The sequence below is a fragment of the Vipera ursinii genome, assembly GCF_947247035.1.
Source record: "Vipera ursinii genome assembly, chromosome: 1".
Lineage (NCBI taxonomy): Eukaryota > Metazoa > Chordata > Lepidosauria > Squamata > Viperidae > Vipera > Vipera ursinii.
The window spans coordinates 162,352,758-162,372,516 of NC_139512.1; the positions used below are offsets into that span (position 1 = coordinate 162,352,758).

General features: G+C 35.1%; 1 protein-coding gene across 1 annotated transcript in view; it reads left to right on the forward strand.

The window, feature by feature from the left end:
- OSBPL6 (oxysterol binding protein like 6) overlaps positions 1-19,759 on the forward strand; it is a 90,131-nt gene that overhangs the window by 43,121 nt on the left and 27,251 nt on the right. The window contains exons 11-16 of the mRNA XM_083349327.1: positions 2,673-2,747; positions 7,914-8,079; positions 9,096-9,226; positions 15,233-15,340; positions 18,315-18,452; positions 19,057-19,144. Coding sequence (XP_083205453.1) covers positions 2,673-2,747; positions 7,914-8,079; positions 9,096-9,226; positions 15,233-15,340; positions 18,315-18,452; positions 19,057-19,144 — 706 coding nt within the window. The remainder of the gene's footprint in view (positions 1-2,672; positions 2,748-7,913; positions 8,080-9,095; positions 9,227-15,232; positions 15,341-18,314; positions 18,453-19,056; positions 19,145-19,759) is intronic.

Here is a 19,759-nt window from a genome sequence, read left to right on the forward strand (position 1 = left end):
CCTGGATCCAAATTTTAATTTCAGTTCTCTATTTCTAATGTAGACGGATGCTCTGTATAAATGGGGGAAAGTATCCTCCCCTCAGTGTGACTGTGGGGTCCCACATCAAACTGTAGATCACATCGTAATTGGCTGTAAGCTGAGGGCATATACCGATCTAGTATCTAATTTTTTTAACATAAATGAAGCTGTGTTTCAATGGTTACATTGCCTAGACATTGGTATTTGAACATAGATCTTTTTAACATTTATATTTTATTGGGTTTTGCTAATCTAGATGAAATGTTAATATATTGCTAGTCCATGCATGATACGCCATGCGCTAAATAAATTTGTAATATGTTAATCTTGCAAGACTGTTCTGACTTAATACTAATAATTTATTGACTAGGGATGTATTGGCTTAGTGGTGAAGGACTCTGAGCTGGTCAGCTGGAAAAGCTGATAGCCAGGGTTTGAGACCCGAGTGCCACAGAATGGGGTGAGCTCCTGTCCTTGCCCCAGTTCCTGCTGGCCTAGCAGTTCAAAAGCATGCAAATGTGAGTAGATTAATAGGTACCACTTCGGTGGGAAGATAACCATATTCCACACATCTCTGTGTAAAGTCACGCTGGCCACATGACCACGGAAATGCTTTGGAAAACACTGGCTCCCTCAGCTAAGAAATTGAGATGAGCACAACTCCCTAGAATCAGAACAAGTATACGGGAGAAACCTTTACCTTTAATCTATTTACTATATATCTATTTATTTTAATGCAACAACTTAAATTGTTGCTGCTAAAGTATGAAAACCATTTGAAATAGGAAAAATATATTAGAAGCTACATGCAGTTATTTTTGGATATGTGACTTCTAAAAAAACAGGATTCCAAATTTCTCCTATTGTAATAGACTAGGTCTCTTGGGTGGCTCACAATAGAAAGATTCCTAGATATAACTAAGCATCTGTTTAAATCATATCTGGTATAGAATGGAAGTGAATCTTTTCACTCTTTTCTCTTGCCCTTTTCTGAGCTCCTTAGGTAAAATATAGTAATGACTGTGTTCAATATCAGTTTTAGCTGTATCCAGAGTTTTCCCACGTCCTCCATCTGTTACTTCTGATTCTTACCTCTTCTCCCCTTTAGTTAAACAATGGTTTAGTGTTGAGAACCTACAGGGACAGATCTGCAGAGGCAAGAGATGCTGAAGGGAAACATCCATTGTAGAAATAGAAGTCTGCTTCATATTACATATAGTCCAGGAATAAAATGAAAGAACTGTGCAGGAGGAATGAAGCAAAGATTCGTGCAATCTTAAGTCTTACTCCCTTTTTCTGGATTGAAATAAATGTAGTTAACTTGAACAAGCTTCAAAGACAGAGGGGGGAAGCCTTCCTGCCCAACTAGGAATATTTTATGTATTCTTACTTATTATCAGTTGGGTATACAGAAGTTATGGTGTGGCTTTAAAAAGAGTTGTTTATAATCCCGCAAAACTACTGTTTGCTGCATGCTGTGGAATGGTAATTTTACAGTAGACTTTAGATGGCATATTGAAAGGTGGGCATCACTCCTTGGGTAGATGACACATACAGGTAGTTATTTAATGTTTGTTGTTATTTGGGGATGGGGGATGCAGAATAGCTTTGAAAGGAAATGGACAAGTTAATAATGTAAAAAATCTATAGAAAATATGAGTTTTTGAAAAACTTAAAACATGAGCTTACTTTGTCTAAAATGTAGGAAATCTGCAGAGAGGTCAAATAGTCTTGATGTCTGCCACAATCATGGACTCAAAAATCCTTATTATCCATGTAAAAAGGGCAGCGCCTCCGTTGCCTGGTAGTGGCTGCTTTCTTTGCTTTTTTGACCCCTTTCTTGTAGCTACCCTGCTAATCTGTAAAGCATAGAGCAGCATTCCAGGTGATAGTACTAGAAATACAAAGTAAATCATCCGAATGTCACATTCTTAGTTTTTTGTTATCTTTTCATCACATACCTATTTTTTATTATTTCCATGGTAAATGTTTAGACATAAATCATAGTGGACCACAGTCAGATGGTACTGAGAAAGCTGTATAACAGTTATTCTCAGTGCTTTTTTTTTAAAAAAAAAAAAGGTGCCGGAACTCACACACGTCATACAACCCGCCTTGCCTACTCTACAAGGTTCCATCCAAAAAAGGTGCCGGAACTCCATTCTGGGCGTTCTATGAGAAAAAAAGCCCTGGTTATTCTGAATTTCTGTTGCATATGATTCAGTGACAAAACAAAGCATGCTCTTTTCTACCAAAATATTCTTTACCACTACGACCTATGATAAATTTGGATGATTCCTCATAGATTGACAATATTGAATTATAGCTAAGATTTGATCATTTGTTTATCTATTTCCTGAATTGGCCAAACAACAAGCAATACAATTTCATTTAGTTTAATTATCATGATCTTACCTGAAGGAAGAAAATGAATAACTTTCCCTTCTTCATATATATATACAGTAGATATAGGATAAGATAGACAGTCCCTGTATAGGTTCAGAGAGTTATGGAATTTGGCTTTTTTAGGAAGAATATTCCATTAAAAAAAATATCAACCCTTCCTTTCTTTGATCATCTGTCTCCTTCTTGCCTTCCATCATTCTTCTTCCTTCTTTTTGCTTCCCTCTTCTTTTCATGTTCCCTGTCAGGAAGGGACTGCACTGAAGGGCCAATTCGGTACTGCACGGCGCCGGCAGAGACTAGCAGCAGCAGTGGCTACAACAGTGAGTGGACTCCTCAGTCAAGGCATCTCCACTTTTAAAGATGAGGAACTGTATATCTTGAACATGCACTTACCATATGGAGAGCTTGGAGCTCTTCAGAGGCTGGTCACACTGGGGAAGTTTAGAGGGCAAGGTTGGAAAACTAGAGCTAGGGGGATGGTGGCGGAATGCAAACATTTATATTTACATGGAGACATACATGGGCTCCTAAAGCTCTGATTTACAGGAATTTATAGAAGTGTTTTTAAGCACCTTACAAACAAAATCTAGCCAAACTTCATGGACTCTAGATCCTGTTGATTTTGGAGAGAGAAATTATGGTTCTAGCAAAAAACCTTCAGTGTGACTGGACCGTAAATTGCATTGTTTATATAGTCATTTCTCACGTAAGTGGTTGTATTTCTATTTTCTGAGCTAAATTCTTTTATGTTTTATACTCAAGGTGTCCCTCGTTACGAGCAGTATGTAAAGCATTACATATGTTACATTGCCAGGAATTATTGCTAGTACCATGGCTATTATATTGATGAAAAGTAGCCCAGCTCCTTCGCTCTCCCATAATAGAAATTAACTCTTTTTATGCATGGTTCTCTATGGGATGGATGCGTCAGATTCTTTTTTTTTTTTAGTTGGGGGCCCACTTATCCTTTGAATGGCATTTTGGGAATCAGCCTCCAACACAAGGGTCAAACTGACCAAGGGCTGGAGTGAAGGAAAGAAAAAAAAATGTTGATTTAAATTAAATGTAAACTAAAGTATAATGAATATACTCCATCCTCATGTGTTCAGTATTTTTCCCTGACAGGTGCAAAAGTTGTAATTAGGAGCAACAATTGGTGAGGCTGCTCCCAAGACTTTGGCGGGCTCCCTAGGCTTTGTGACCCCAGACTATATGCTCCTTTTCTGTTCGTGAATTCTGTGACCTAAACAGAAGGAATGGCTTAAAAAATTCCAAGTCACCACATGTATTTCCCTCCCTAGAAGAGTGGCAAAGTTGTGGGAAGTACAGAGGTTTCATACTTGAAAAGCGAATCAGACAGAACTTAAATCAACGTGGAAACATTTATAAATAATGAGGCTATAATGCAGACCTGTAACACGTTCAGAATTTGGGTTTCTCTTAACTTGAAGCTTTAATATATTTGTTTCTGCTTGAATTGTTCAGTGAGGATGGAAGTTTAAGACTTGAGGGATGGAGCATTTATCTAATACCTACCTTGAAATCTTAATTTAAGTTTATGTAGCTTATAAATCTATTCTTTTTCCTTTTAAAAATTGTTCTGTTTCCTCCTTTTTATTAGTTTAATAAAAATAATTAAATTAATATAGTATGTATAACTAGAAAACTACACACATACAAACTCAAACACAAATATATATTTAAAATGTGGGTGCTTACTGAGAAAGGGTTTTAATATCAGAATTATTATGATCTTAGCATAATTACTCACATTTATTTATAATAAAATACATAATCCACTTTCCCCCTGAAGAAGTATATATTCAAAATGTATTTGTTTCTTTGTTTTTTAATCTTGCCCTTATTATTTTTTTATAAATAACTCCTCCTCCAAAAATGCAAATGTACTAAAATCAATTGATAATAAAACAACCAAATGCATACATATGTTGTATTTACACACGCACACACACACACGGACACATACCAGGATGTATGAATATTAGTAAAGGGCTATTCAAATTCTAATGCTTATTTTGGAGTGAACTCAGTGAAATCTGAGTAACATAATTTCTCAGTTCAGTTGATTAAGCCATACTGATTCTTTTAACAAACATTTGAAATGGGCCTTCATGAAAGGATAAATACCCTATAAAAACTTTATTCCACCATTATATATTTTATTTATTTATTTATTTTATTTTATTACATTTATATACCGCCCTTTCCCGAATATAAAATTTATTCTCTTCCTTTCCTCTTGCCTAGTTTGTTAGAAAGAGGTCAGTTTTGAAATAGTCATATTCAACTGGTTTTAAATAATTAGTTCATATTTGTATTCAAATGCATGATTTACTTTATTATGATCTATTGTATGTGTGCTAAAAATAAATATTTAAAACTAAAAATAAGGTAGATATAGATTTCTCCCTGGCCTAGTTATATCTTTTTAGATTTACATTTATTCAGTCTCAGTGGCCCTCCAAAAACAAGGATTCAAAGTGCCGTTGGAAGTATAAATATGCTCTGTTGGCAAACTGGGGCTTTCATAAGTGACATTTTTCTTGTTCTCTGATTCTTGGGTAATGTAGTTATTTCCTTCATTTCAAATGTCCAAGATCTTAAAAATGTTATCAGTTGTTTCTTTGATGGGGGAATTTCTGGATGTCTTTAGATCCTATCTTTTCGAAAGAGCATACACTAAATAAATACTTGGCCTGTGGAGCACAAATATTCCCCCAGAGCTTTCCAGAGAATGAGTAAACTTTGTGTGAACTTCTTCTGTCCTTCTCTCTTATCATCCTCAAAGGAAGCCATTGCAAGAGATAGTTTCCCCATGTTGGAGAAGTGTTTTCAGAGCCTCTAGAACAGGGGTGTCAAACTGCCAGCCCACAGGCCAGTTTCATCATACTGAAGCCGCGCCCACCCCATTGCCGGCAATGCAAAAACGATCACAATATGTCGCGACACATCACGTGACATGGCGAGTTTGACACCCATGCTCTAGAAGGCAAGGTATGGTTGCCCTAGCTTCAATCTTTATGAGGTTTATTTTTTTGCTCCTCATGGTTATGTTGTGAATTTAAAACACTTTCCTGCTTCTATTTTAAAGAGAAGATCCTAGCTTATTTTTCCCCTGGAAAGGTTTACGGTTCAGGCCTTAAATATAGTGGAATTTAGTGGATTTAAATGGGATTTACATTCCAGATAATTGCTTAAATGGAATTTAACATTTCAGTTAGAATAGCTAAATACCTAGAGGAAAGAAACAACAGATTATAATTTAGCTACATAAGAATTTCAGTCCAGGTTTTGGTTACAATTTTATTTTAGGCCAGTTTCAAATAGTATGGAAAAGGAAATAATCCTATTAAAATATAATGTGTAATTTTTTTATGTTGCTGTTGTTCAGATTATTTCAGAAGACTGTAAATTTTTTGTTTGTGATTGGCAGGGCAGGCTTTGAAAGATTTTAGGAAGAAACATTTAGGATGTCTTGTGAGGGAATTAAGGAATCCACACATTAAAGTTCTTGCCGTTCTTAAACAACAGCACCTTTTTCAGGCTTATAGAGAAAATACTTAAATGGGGTACCTTAAATGATAGCAGAGAGAGGCTGCACTTGTGTGAGATCAAAACCACATTGGTATCATATTTAAAGTGTGCATTGCCCTATTTTGTAATATTTTTCCAAGTATTGGTCCTTAGATTACATGAGCAGTTTGAATTGGAGTAAATTTTAAAATATAATTGAATACATATCTAACATAACTTACGTTGTGCATGTTGATACCATAGACTAGCATGTATATTATTGTAGGCATTTATGTGGGTTTGTTTTTATGAGACTGTCAATCTGTTTAGGATAGGTTTTACAGATATATCTCAAAGTTGCACATATGTATTATACATATTCAATGTACATTTAATATATGTACAGAAACATATTTTAGAAAAATAATAAAAAGTGGAGATGGCATACTATCCTGGGCCCTTGAAGATATTCAAAGAATCTTAATTCTAAGTATTATATAGGGTAGTTTTTAATCATGCCCTCCAGATATTGTTGAAAACCATCATGTACAAAGTTATGGGGGATTGAATTTAAAAGCATCTTGATAGCAGGAATTTGGGGGAAAGCTAATGTAAATATTTTCAAATTATATCAGTTTAGACACCAGAACAATATGTGATTTGAAGATGTATTTCTTCAATATTAATCTTAACTCTTCTTTGGGAAAAATCCTTTTTTAAATTTACTGATCTGTTTAAGTGTGTGCTGAAACCATGTATCACCATTCACTTATCTGCTTTTTCAGGAATAATTTCAGCAGGTATTGATTAAAATCCATTATTTTATTCCTTTCCTCCAATATATAGTATGATTTGTTGCACTTTGTTGTCTTTAGAAGACTCTTGCTTTTGCACATTATAAGTCTTAGCTCTGTGTGTGTTTTGAAAACTGTATCTATTCCTTGCATAGCATAAGTATTTTTCAATTAATGTTCAAAAAGCATCAGCATTGATTTGAGAGAAAGGAGCCTAACTTGGCACTCGCTGCAAAATAAACAAAAGTGCTGGACTGCTTCCAGGTGAGGATTTTTGATGGAATTCCGTGATTTGCTTACTCACATTTTGTAGGAAGTTCACACAATATAATCACTTGCATAAATGCTGTTTGTCCATATTTTTATGAGATGTGGTTCTGAAATGTGGAGCACTCCCATTTTATGTGAATCTCACAATTTTTAGTACATGTTCAGTGTAATGTTTGCAAAAGGGTGCTGTTTTTATCACTTCACTGTTTTTTAAACATTGTTTAAGTAATCTAAAGCATGTTTTCTGTTTAAAAATTAAGATAATACTAAAATACTGCTTAAATATACAGTCCTACAATGTGTACACATCTAAAAATGGATTTCCAAACATGACTAGCACCATAATGCTACTTAAAAAAACACAACTTGATATAGTTTTCAATCACCAGTCACTTGCTAAAATGGTAGCAACTGTTAAGGGAACATTTTCATAGTAATAGTGCATGTGTATGGATATAAAAAGAGTATGTGTGCACACAAATACAAGAGTAGAATCTATTTAGAAACATTATTTAACAAAGAATAAAAATGAGTGATAAAAATAGCAATCACTAAGATAGGCTCATTCGCCCAATACATTAATATTCAAGCCAAAAACTGTGCATCTTTTAGACATGGAAGGAGGTGTTTATATGGTTTGAACTTCATAAGATATATAAAAAGGAAAATAATTCTAACCTGATGCTTTAAAAAATAAATTCCAGTTCAATTAATAGAAGAGCAGAGTTCTGTTACCGATAGAAACCAGAAAGGATCCTCTACCAGGAACACTTCTAAATATTTACAATAATAAAGCCTAAAATAATGTAAGAAATTATTTAGGAATAATAAGGTTTTTCTGGTCTTTCATGGTAGTCAGTGTGATGTATCTGTTGATTTTCAATTTAGGTTCCTTTCAGTACGACAATGTCTCCCGTTCGCTTACATTCATCTAATCCTAACCTTTATGCGGACATCGAATTTCAGACCCCACCAACTCATGTATCGGATCCTTTGGAAAACTCCACAGACTACATAAAACTCCAGGAAGAATTTTGCCTCATGGCTCAGAAAGGTAAGTGTTAGCATACCCCACTGGGCACTGCTGCTAGTTTGGCCATTTCATCTGTGAAAATGTAAACAGGTGAAATCAGAAGAGATTTTTTTCTTCCTGGATTGGTTTCCAGGAATCTTTATAGTTAACTTGCAAATTGGATACCCTTGTACAAAGCTACAGCTGCATGAAAGTTGTGTTATCGCTTGGGTGGTTGTTTCCATCAGATCAGTAGCTAATTTTCTTGAAACATCTCAAGCCTGTGGCAGTGTTATCAGCTGTATTAATCTAAATGTTAAAAAAGCCTTTGTTCTATTGAGGCTGTCATTGTAGTAAAAGTCAGAAGCAAATATAATCTATCATTAGGAGCTGCAAGAGAGAGCGTAGTTTGCTGAAACATTTTCAAGAGCAGAATATAAATCACTATCTCACACTGTGTATATCCGAGATGCTGTCAATCCTTTTCAGTTTTTGGGGAGACAGTTGTAAAAGTATTCTAAAGAGGTATTTTGTATCCAGGTAGTCCTTCAGTTACGACCACAATTGAGTCCAACTTTTGTGTTGCTAAGTGAAACATTTGTTAAGTAACTTTTGCCCCATTTTATTATGACTTCTCTTGCAACAGTTATTAAGTGTTTCATTGCAGTTGTGAATCTGGCTTCCCCATTGACTTTGCTTCTCAGAAGGTCATAAAAGTAGATCACGTGAGCCTGGGACACTGCGACCATCATAAATAGGAACCGGTTGACAAGTATCCGGATTTTGATCATGTGACCGTGGGGATGCTGAAATAGCCATAAATGTGAAAAATTGTCATAAGTCACTTTTTTTCATTTCCGTTGTAACTTTGAACGGTCATTAAATAAACTGTTGTAAGTCAAGGTCTACCTGTGCATAGCGTTTTCCGTCAGTGCTTTTCTTTTCCTACCGTAATCTACATGCTGCTCATTTCTATAACCTGTTTAGGTTACATTTAATAATTGCATACAAAAAAACAATAAGGGTGTTTTTCAAAGACATTCTTGTTTCTTCTTTAGTACATTCTCTTTTGAAGTCTGCGTTTAACAGTATAGCAATAGAAAAGGAAAAGCTGAAACAGATGGTAACAGATCATGATTTCGCAGGACGTAACACACAGATGATACGTCTCCGACAATCACTTTCTCAGGTAAGGTGATATGAAAATGAACGTTGACTTGAAATAGCTATAACATATGGTGTGTGCGTGTGTACGTGTGTGTGTGTGTATGCTTCTAACTACACATGACACGTGGCAAAAAAAAATTTTTTTAATAGAAGTTTTATTGATTTTTTAGTTTTACATCCAGGTATTTATGAAGCAATACGGTGGTTGGGTAGTTAAAAGTAAACAGTAGTAAATAACAAAGTCATTTGTAGATAGGTCAAGTTACATCAACAAGAATTCCCTCTCCAATTCCCTTAGTTATGATAGCATAGTCAAATTAATCAAATTAATACATTTCTAATTGTAACACAATCAGTTAGAACAATTTTCAATATATTTTCACATATACATATCCATGTCCTGTTTTTAAGTTTTACCTAATTGGAATAAGATACTCCAAACTAGCCTATAATATATAAAAGAAAACTTAATTTTCGGGTAGCCCCCATTTCCCCCATTTCATTATATAATAGTTATCCTGTCTAAAGTACATATATTGTTCATTTCAATCCATTCTTATCTTATACAAATTTATTCTACTTAACATTTTAATAGTTCACCAATTATTGAAAAAATATCTTTTGTTGTCTCCTTCCAAATTCTGTAATATAATTCAATTCTAATAGCTAACTTTCCTTTCCTTTAAAGGTCTAAAAGTTAAGTGTAAAATCAATACGTACCTTTTAAAGATTCCCCTTAGAAAATTTTTTAACTCTTATCATTACAGCAAATATATTCTCTCTTATCATCTTAGTAGTTCATCTTTTTAAAATAATATCTTTTACTATATCATTGCAAATTCTATAATATAATTCAAAATTATGTTCTGATAGCTAATCTATTTCATTATATAGTGATTATCATGTCTGAAATACATACATATTCTTTGTCATCTTTACAATTCATCTATAGTTAACAAAGTATGTTTTATTGTTTGTAGCTAATTTTCATTCCCTTAAAAATCTAGTTCCTAAATATAGACTCAGTTTATATCTTTTAACAGTTCTCCTTGGACTGTTGAGAGAAAAATTTAAGCTTTATTATTGCAAGTCCCAACACGTACAACAAAAAAAGAAGAAAAGTTCATTTATTTATTTTTCTTTTTCTTAAATCTAATTCTAGCTTTCTTCTTGTGCCAGGCAGGCTTCCATATCATTGCCCTTAGCTTCTCAAATGTGTCTCCCTTTCTTCCTACGCATGTTATTTGAATGCAGGGAGACCAGTTATCAAATTTTCATGGAGAGTGACCCCTTTGTAGACATTACATTTTCGTTCCAGTAAATCCAATCTCCATGTTTGGCATAGTGCAGATGTCATTAATTCAATCTGGTCATCTTCTTCTTTCAAATCCATCTGGTTTAGGTAAGAGGTCATGTCTGGTGTTGTAATTATTGTTTTGTTTGGTTGAAGTCTTGGTGTACAGTATTTGAAGGCCTTTGGCATCCTCCATCTTAGTATTGCTTTCTTCAGCTTCTGTTGCTTGTTGGATTGTAGGTTTTATAGTTGAAATCAATGTGTGGGCATCAAGGATCTCAGAATATACTTGTACTTTTATCATTAAAGATAATGTCAAAGACAAATCTGTTAGAGCCAAATCTGAGAGTAAAAAAAAAAGGTTTACTTGCTATACCAGGTTTCGCCACAAGATGTCCTTAATAGCATGTACAATCGTTTTGCAGACTAATATAATGTAAGTCTTTTATCCAATTAATTCATTTTTAGTAGTAAATAGGGTAACAGGTCTCCATGAAAATAGGCAATAAAAACTTTTTAGTGGCCCAAAAATTTCAGAGGTACAAATAAAGTTGCTTAGTTATTTAGCTTAGTCATTTGATTTCTTTTGAGGCTTTAAAAGTTGTAAATCCTCAAGCAGTTGCCCATCTTTCAAGAAGGGGGGAAAAGATTTTCAAAAAAGTCCCACAGGAAAGTAATTAGGGAAGTAAGAAGGGTAAGGTCTTTCCCAAATCCTCCAGATTGCTTCGTTGTGCTTGGTAGTGATTTTGGCTTTCGGCAGGGAACGGCTTAGTGATCAGGCCAGAGAAGTAACTCTGGATCAAACGGAGGGCTGCCGCCCTTCCGCGATTACAGAGAAAGTCTCCTCATGGTGGTCGCCCCTCCAGGGCGACTTTTAACCCTTTGCAGGGTCCTTCCTCAGAGGGAGAAAGACCGGACGGCAGGGGGAGAGCTTCTCTCTGCACGTTCGCCAGCGCTGCACGTGCAAACCGGAAGCCACGTGGCAACTTTTTAATAGATAAGTGAAATACAAAGTAGTACCAGCAATAATTTCCATTATATCTTATGCTTCCATGCAACATAATAAAAATGAATGTTTGTGATTTCCTTACTAGTGTTTTCAATCTACTGTATAAGATAAATCAATTTAATACTGATATTAACATTATACTTTATACTGATTTTTAATTTTGTTTTTCTGCTACCTAGAATTCCACTTCAAGCATATCTTTAACCTTTTTTCGTATTCACATGTATCTTAGTTATAAAGGGAGCTATGTAGAAGTATTAATGTGGTAGACGCTGTTTCCTATGTATCCCTTAGATCTATTTTGCTGTGAGGGAGTGGTGCTAAGTATATTAATATGACACATCATGCCCAAGATTTTCCAAGGTTTTTTTAATGGAGAACAAAAAAGAAACTTTTACCACCACCCCAAATTGTATCCTGAGGTTTACAACAATTTCATCTGAAGAACTATGCTACCAATTTTCAGTGGGAAATTGACATATTTTAGTTACATGATAAGAGAGGCTCTTGAGACTGAAAAATAGTAGCTTGTTGGCCTTAATGTTGCCTACCCCTACCTTGATTAATCTGTTATCTGTTTATTTACAGTAGATATCAACTGAAATAGATATCTTTATGGAGAACAGCAAATTTTTGTTTGATTGCATAACATGACCTTGTTTCCTTTTGTAACTTAAATCATAATACACCACGCAATTCTATGTATTGCTATTTCATTCCACTTACTATGAATGAAGTAAAATGTAGTTTTAAAAAGCCCCATATTAAAAAAACAGCAACCAAAATAAAAACTCACAAACTGCTAGACCATGGACAATTAATCAGCATTAAACCACAGTAATAATAGTAGCAATAAAAGTTGTAAGTATTGTAAGTATTCACAAAAATGGGAGAATAAGAGACCGTCGTCTTGGAACTATATCGAAGATATCTGTCAAGCATTTTTGAGAAGGGTTTTTCAGCGATAAGGTACCATTGAAGAAAAGGAATTCACAAATGCTTAGGTGTAGACTTCCTATCTGTCCACCTTTCCATTCAGATGATTAGTCTGTTTAAATTTGCATTTGCAATAATGTAATGTAGTAAATACAATACAATATTGATTGCATGGAAATAAGATATACAAAATAAGATATACAAAATCCCAACAATTAATGTTGATATTAGGTTGGTTAACATCTATAGTTTTTCTTTCATGTTTGTTTTACTGTTACTGCTTTCTACTTGAAGTCATGCTTTAATTTCTAGAATTTTTCTAAATATGTTTTTTGTTGTGGAATTGTCTTGCTTTATTCTTTTTTTTTCTTCATGAGGTGATTAGATAATACAGGTTTTGGTTACAACCTCTTCTATTTTATTAGTCATTTTCCTTCCCAAGGAGGAGGAAATTATTTGCAGTGTTTATTGATTAGCACTTATAGAATATCTTGAAACCCAGTATCTTAGAATATCTTCCTTTCGTAGTGTAACAATTTCTACAGGGAGCAAAATAGGCAAAGAAGAAGTGAGGAAGAAAAAAAAACATTTCGTGGAATAATCCATATCTAGTAGGATGATATTCTTTTGCCTCTGGTCACAATATCATCTAAGTGACCCAATTAGCATTTTTATTGTCGTGTAATGATTTTATTATTTTTTTAAAGATAAAATAGTAACATGGCATACACTTTTACTTCCAGTCTGGCATCTTACAGTTCTGTGATCATTTAGTTTTCATTTCTTACGAGTTTCTGTAGAAGAACATAAAACATCTCTAAAACTAGAAAAGAATCAGGGTTAACAAGTGAAATCATATTTTTCTTTACTATTTTTTTCCTCTCTTTCTTTGATAACCAAAATGTTTGCCCAAATTTCCACGGTCCCACTCGTGCTTTCCCCACATTGCGATATGTTTTGGTGAATCCTCTTTTGCTATTGAATAGAATTCAGTTTCATAAATCAAGCTTGTCTAGCTTACTTAACCTTAAACAGTTAATATTAAAGTGTATGTTTTCTAATTTGTGGTAACAAGGCATTTCAGGAGATGAGTTTGTTGCTTTTTTTCTACCCCATTGTATAAAAGCTAATGATTATTTGGAGAGTATTTGCACTGTTACAAATATATTCAGTAGTATGGGATAATATTAATATGGGAACCAATCTGGTGTAGTGATTAAGGCACCAAGCTAGAAATTGAGGAGACTGAATTATAGTTCTGCCTTAGGCACAGAGCCAATTGGGTGAGCTTTATCAGTCCCTTACTCCTAACCCTAGAAAGAAAGCAATGGCAAACCATTCCTAAATTTTGCCCAGAATACTGCCAGGCCCCTTGTTCAGGCAATCACCAGGAGTCAAGACTGATTTGAAAGGAGAGAGAGAGAGAAAAGGAGAGAGGGAGGGGGAGGGAGAGAATATGACTGATGATATCAGTAATAAGTATTAATATACTAGAGTTACAAGCAGCAGTCATTAATATAAGTATTATTTCTATTAAGTGCATGTTTTCTTACTGAAGCAAGAAAATATATTCAGATCAATTTCCATTGGAAGTTATGCATGCATGCTTATTTATTTATTGAACTCATATGGGCTGCTTCTCCCACATTGAGAATTTAGGTGACTCATAACAACTAATAAAAACAGAACAAGCCTTTCCATCAGGGTCAAACTAAACAGCTTTCAATCTCTAGGCTAAACTCCCCACCCTAGTCCAATGTTTGGAGGAAGAGGCAGGGTAAAATATTTGGGTTTTCTCAAATCTCAGTTGGGAGGCTATTCCAAAGGGCTGGAGCAGCTATAGAGAAGGCGTGCTTCCAATATCCCATCAGATGACAGAATGTAATGGAAGGGATTTCAAATAAGTTTTTTGTTCATAAACTAATGAAACAAGTCATTATCTGTGTTATAAGTATGCAGGCCAATTCTGTGTAAGTCTAACTCTGGGTAAGATGTTTGTATTGGATTTCAGTCTTTATAGCCAAATATAATGAGATATAAAAATGGTTTCAGACCCTATTTCTAAATTGATATGCCTCCCTAGAAAGGTTACACATTTACTTAGAAGAGTAAGAGGTAGATAGGCTCCATAGCCTATTCTCCATATACTGTTTTTCTAATAATGGCTTACTCTTCATAGAGGAAACAAATATAGAAATCTGATTAATTTTCTTGTATAAAAGCAGTGTGGAAATTATTCTGAATAAGAAAATATTCCACCGGGAAAGATCTGAGCACCACTTTTACCACTGGTCCTTCCAAGGTGTGCTTTATTTAAAAGGTGCACATGGATCTTCCATATTTTATCCTGATCTCAGACTTATCTAAAGTGTGAGGGACTATGGATTTCCAGCAGGATATTCTCAACATCATAGCCATAAAACCAGTAATAAAATCTTGGGGGAAAATATCCTGTTACTGTAGTTACAATAATGCATAATAATGCCGCTTGGGGTGTGTGTGAAAGCCCTAATAAGCAGGCATATACATAGAATGAAGGCTACTGCTAAGCTTGTAAGCTGCCATGAGTCTTTGGAGAAGGGCGGGATATAAATGGAATTAAAATAAATAAAATAAAAAATAAATAAAAATAATCAGCAAAAGATGTTAATTTTGGAAATGAATCCTTCCCAATACATTACATAATAACACTATGCTTTGGCCAGGATATAGGATATGAAGATAGCTTGGCTCTATTTTTTACTAATCTTGTGCAATTGAAATTAAATATTCAATTTTATTATTTTAAGGCTCTCAACCAGAATGCTGAACTAAGAAGTCGTTTGAACAGAATACATTCAGAGTCTATTCTTTGTGATCAGGTTGTCAGTGTAAATATTATCCCTAGTCCTGATGAGGTAAGACTTTGGCATTGCTCTAATGGACTTAACATAGTTAAATTCTGCTAATAACCATTAATGGCTAAATGATTATGGTTGGCAAAGTTGGCAAGCAGTGGGACAAACTCATTTTAAATAATAATTTTCTAATTGCATTCATGAAAGTAATAAGCTATAATTAGTGGGAAATTTCCTTTGGAAAGCCATATTTTAAATTGCTGAGTAGAATATTTGGCAACCTCATTCAGACAGTATTTGAACATACAGCTGAAATGTAAATATATAAGAGCCATGCCAGTTTATATTAAATACTTATATAGTATAACAGCTTGTTCCCAAGTTACTGTGGGGACCTTGTGAATATTTAGCATTTTTTCGGTAGCTGATCTTCAGAGATGATCCTAAGATTGTCCTACAGCTGTCTGGCTTAATAGCCACTGGTAACTTTATTCCCCATGAATTTCTTGAATACCATTTTTAATTATTCCTAAGCTATAGGCTTATCCCAGAGAATTTTTATGCATGTGGTTGTCAAGAGTTAACATCAACTCGATGACATCTAATTAGTTGATCAGCAATTGATTTTAGGATAGCTATTTTAAATACTGTGTGAAGACAGACTTTCATTTCTTTTTCCTAAATATGCTTCTGAATTTCTGTGCTGTGAGAGAAATACTATACATTTTCTGTCTATTTATATCATGCATAATTTATTCATACCTGCTACCTTTTTTTCAACACTAAAAATCTAAACTGATGTATTTTTTTCTGGTTCCTATTACAATCCCATGATCTTTTCTGGTTCATCCTTGCCTATTCAGTGGCCATCAATGTGTTGTGAACTTAAAATTTTTTGGCCTTGGTGCATATTATTTTATTTCTTGAACCACATCTGCCATTTTATAGCCTCTTACTCAATTTATAGAAATGGGTTTAAAGCTCTTCTCTGCCATTTTTTGCCCACCCTGGTCAGTCCATACAGTCAGTTACCTTATTTGGCTAGTCTGACTCTAGATCTTTAAAAATGAGTTTAAAATGTGTTTTAAAAGCATTAGTCATTATCAGTGTAGGTCCTCAGAGTAACCCCACTACTCCATTCATGGTAAGAATTGTCTGCTTCCTTTCTGCTTTCTGATCATTTGGCATTATCAATCTTATGCTTTGGATTTTAAAAGATGGAAGATAAACCAATTAGCATTGCAACAATACCTGTTGATAATCTTCTTTCTTTTCTGTTCTCCTTTTGAGCAGGAGACCTTCCAGGTTAGAAAATGTAAAACTTCACTTAGTTTTAAGAGATACATGACAAGCTAATGCTTACTGGTTTCACCAACGTTTCTATTTCATTATATATTTTTCTTTCAGACTCCTTCCCTTGAACATCATGGCGTCTCTCTTCCTCTCTTACTTGCATTTTATGCCATGTTTTAATTATGTTAGCCTGCACTTTGTTGGTTAACCCTTCAATTCAGACAAAAGTATATTTTTCTTGCATTTTCATTTGAAGCTACGTCTATTGCATGGACGTTAGAATTCTTCCATAGTATGAATTGAGGCAAACGCATGTAGGTACTTTTTAAAGTTGCTATGCCCCTTTTGAAACAGAATTTCCTGCATCTGACAGCATATATAGCTTACCCTATTCATTTTCTTGATTTGCAGTAATTGCTTTTTCTGTATTCTCAGGTCTTCCCATCCTTTTGCAGTAGCTTCTTAGTGATGTGTGTTGAGCTTTGTTGTATATCGAGAAGTGTTATTTTAATGGAATATAATTTGCATTGGGAAGTAATGAAATACAAGAGATCCATGCTGCAAGCCTGAATGACAGAGCATATCTCTTGGCTTAGATATGACTTATCCTAAAAAAAGGGGGGGAGTACTTGAAGTACAATAAACGGAATACAAGCACTGGTTTTCCTAATAGAACACTTAATAGCAGGGTGGTAAGAAGACTATAATCAAAACTGAAGAGACCTGAAGAATTAAAAGTTATTAGCATACTCAATCCTGGAAATGTAACTTATTCAGAACTGAACATAGTCAGTGATTACAGAACGTTGAATGACAGTGGGGAAGAATAGAATTCCCTCTTTGAGGGAATGGCTGGCTGAGTATGAATTGAATTTTAGCTAGCCAGTATTTTGCGGCAATTCTCATCGATACATGTGGAAGTGCAGTGCAAACATACTAAGAATTGTATTAATCCTGAGAAAAATAATGCATCTCTTTCTCCAGGTGTCAGAAAGTTCTGAGTGCATCCTGAAAATATGACTCCTTTTTCAACTAAACTCTCAATTGGCTAGATACAGGGCATATTTACAGGGCCATCTCTGCTTTATTTTCTCTGTCAGTACTGTTCTGTACCAGCCTGCTACCGACCCTGCAGAAAAGGCAGGGACAACCCCTTTACAAATGGCAAGAGGCTGGAATAAAGCCTTCCAAATTTATTAACATAAAACAGACACCAACCATGAAACAGCAGCTATGAAACAGGAACTATCCAAGCGGTTGCCTTCAGCAAACCAGCCCTCCCATACATTCCCCTTAAATACAGCTCAGGGCGTGGCCTCTCTCTGCCTCCTTCTGAGGTGCCCCATTGCCTTCCTCTGTTTACTCCTGATTGACTGCCTCCTGCGTCGGGCGTCCTTGAACAGGCCCAGCTGTGGGTCATCTTCATCCACACTGTCAGGCTCACACAGCTGGGTCTCCACCAGGTGGGAGGGGCCTGGCTGAGGGCTCTGAGGAGCCTCAAAGCCATCATCAGCAAGCTCTTCAACACCCCCCTCCTCCTCCTCTGAGTCGTCCGACCCAACTGCCGAACCCACAGGCTGACCCTGAATCACAACAAGTACGCGGGAAATAAATGTAGAAAAGAAGCAGGGCATCTATTCATCACGGCTTGGTATGATTGTTGTTTTGTCATAGCTTGTATAAGCTCTTAGGCTAACTATGCCGTATGCAGAATTCATATATGTTTTTTTTTCTTTTATAGACAGGTGAACAGATCCATGTTAGTCTCCCACTTTCCCAACAAGTTTCTAATGAGAGCAGGCTCTCCATGTCTGAATCTGTCTCTGAATTTTTTGATGCTCAAGAAGTGCTTCTGTCTGCCAGCTCATCAGAAAATGAGGTTAGGAAGAACAATCTTTACTCTGCAGTGTAATTTATATTTATAATAAATTTATGTTTATGTCATGTGAGATTGAAGTACTGGATGCTTCACTTTAATTAGGAAAATGGGCATGGCATAGCCTGCCTATCATTCACATCTATTAACTGCTTGGTTGATGTTCTTCATAAACATGTATGTCTCAGCCGGTGTTTCATGTATGAGGACCATCGTATCAGTTAATTTTATTGCAAATGTTTTTAAGTTAATATACTGTACGTGTTATTTGAACACTCTGAAATCCTAAATAAAATAAGAGCTATCATATCTGACCTGTAATACTGAGGACGACTACAAAATGGCAGCAAAATGCAAGAATTTTCAAAATCTCTCTGTTGCTTTTGCTTTTAGCAGTTGTTGCATTGTTGTTCTGCCAAGAGGGGGATTTAACACAGGTAGGTGCACTTATCAGTGTTTTACTGAATGGGCAGAATACTTGCAGACAAACAGAGGACCTAAAAAAATAAAGATGAAAATAAGGAATTTGAATTTATGACAATAACATCTTATTTCTTCAGTATAATAATGGGTAATAATCAGTGTTATTATTTGTTCTCTTCATTAGGCTTCTGATGATGAATCTTACATAAGTGATGTGAGCGACAATATATCTGAGGACAACACTAGTGTTGGAGACAATATTTCTCGGCAAAGTATGCGGTTTCTTGACTTTTAGAAAATAAATTTTATATAATTTATACAGAGGCAAAGAAGGAGTCTCCACTCTGAGAGCTACTTACAAATTGCTCTTAATTTACTTTATTAGTCGCAACAAATTACTTTTCTTTCCATTTTAATTCTGTGAGCTCTTTTTAGTGTATGTTTTCTGTTCATCCATTTTTCTGCCTTTATCCTCTCCTCTTTGCCATTTGTATTGTTTTTATGTGCATAATTCCCATCTTTGCGCTCTCTCTTACTTTATTTCTATTTTCCAATTGACAAATTCTATATTTTCATTCTCTCGTGCAATAACGCTTGGAATATTGATTAAATTTAAATATATAATTGATTTAAATAATTACATTTGCTAATTGAGTGGGTGGCACGATGGCTCAGCAGTTAAGACGCTGGGCTTCTTAGGTGGAAGATTGACAGCCTGTGTTCAAGACCCAAGCGTCATGTGATGGGGTTGAGCGCCTGTCTTTGCCTAGCTTCTGCTCACCTAGCAGTTCAAAAGCATGCAAATAAATGTGAGTAGATAGATATCATTTCAGCAGGGAGAAAACATCACAATGTCATGCTGGCCACACGTCTGAGGAAACGTCTTC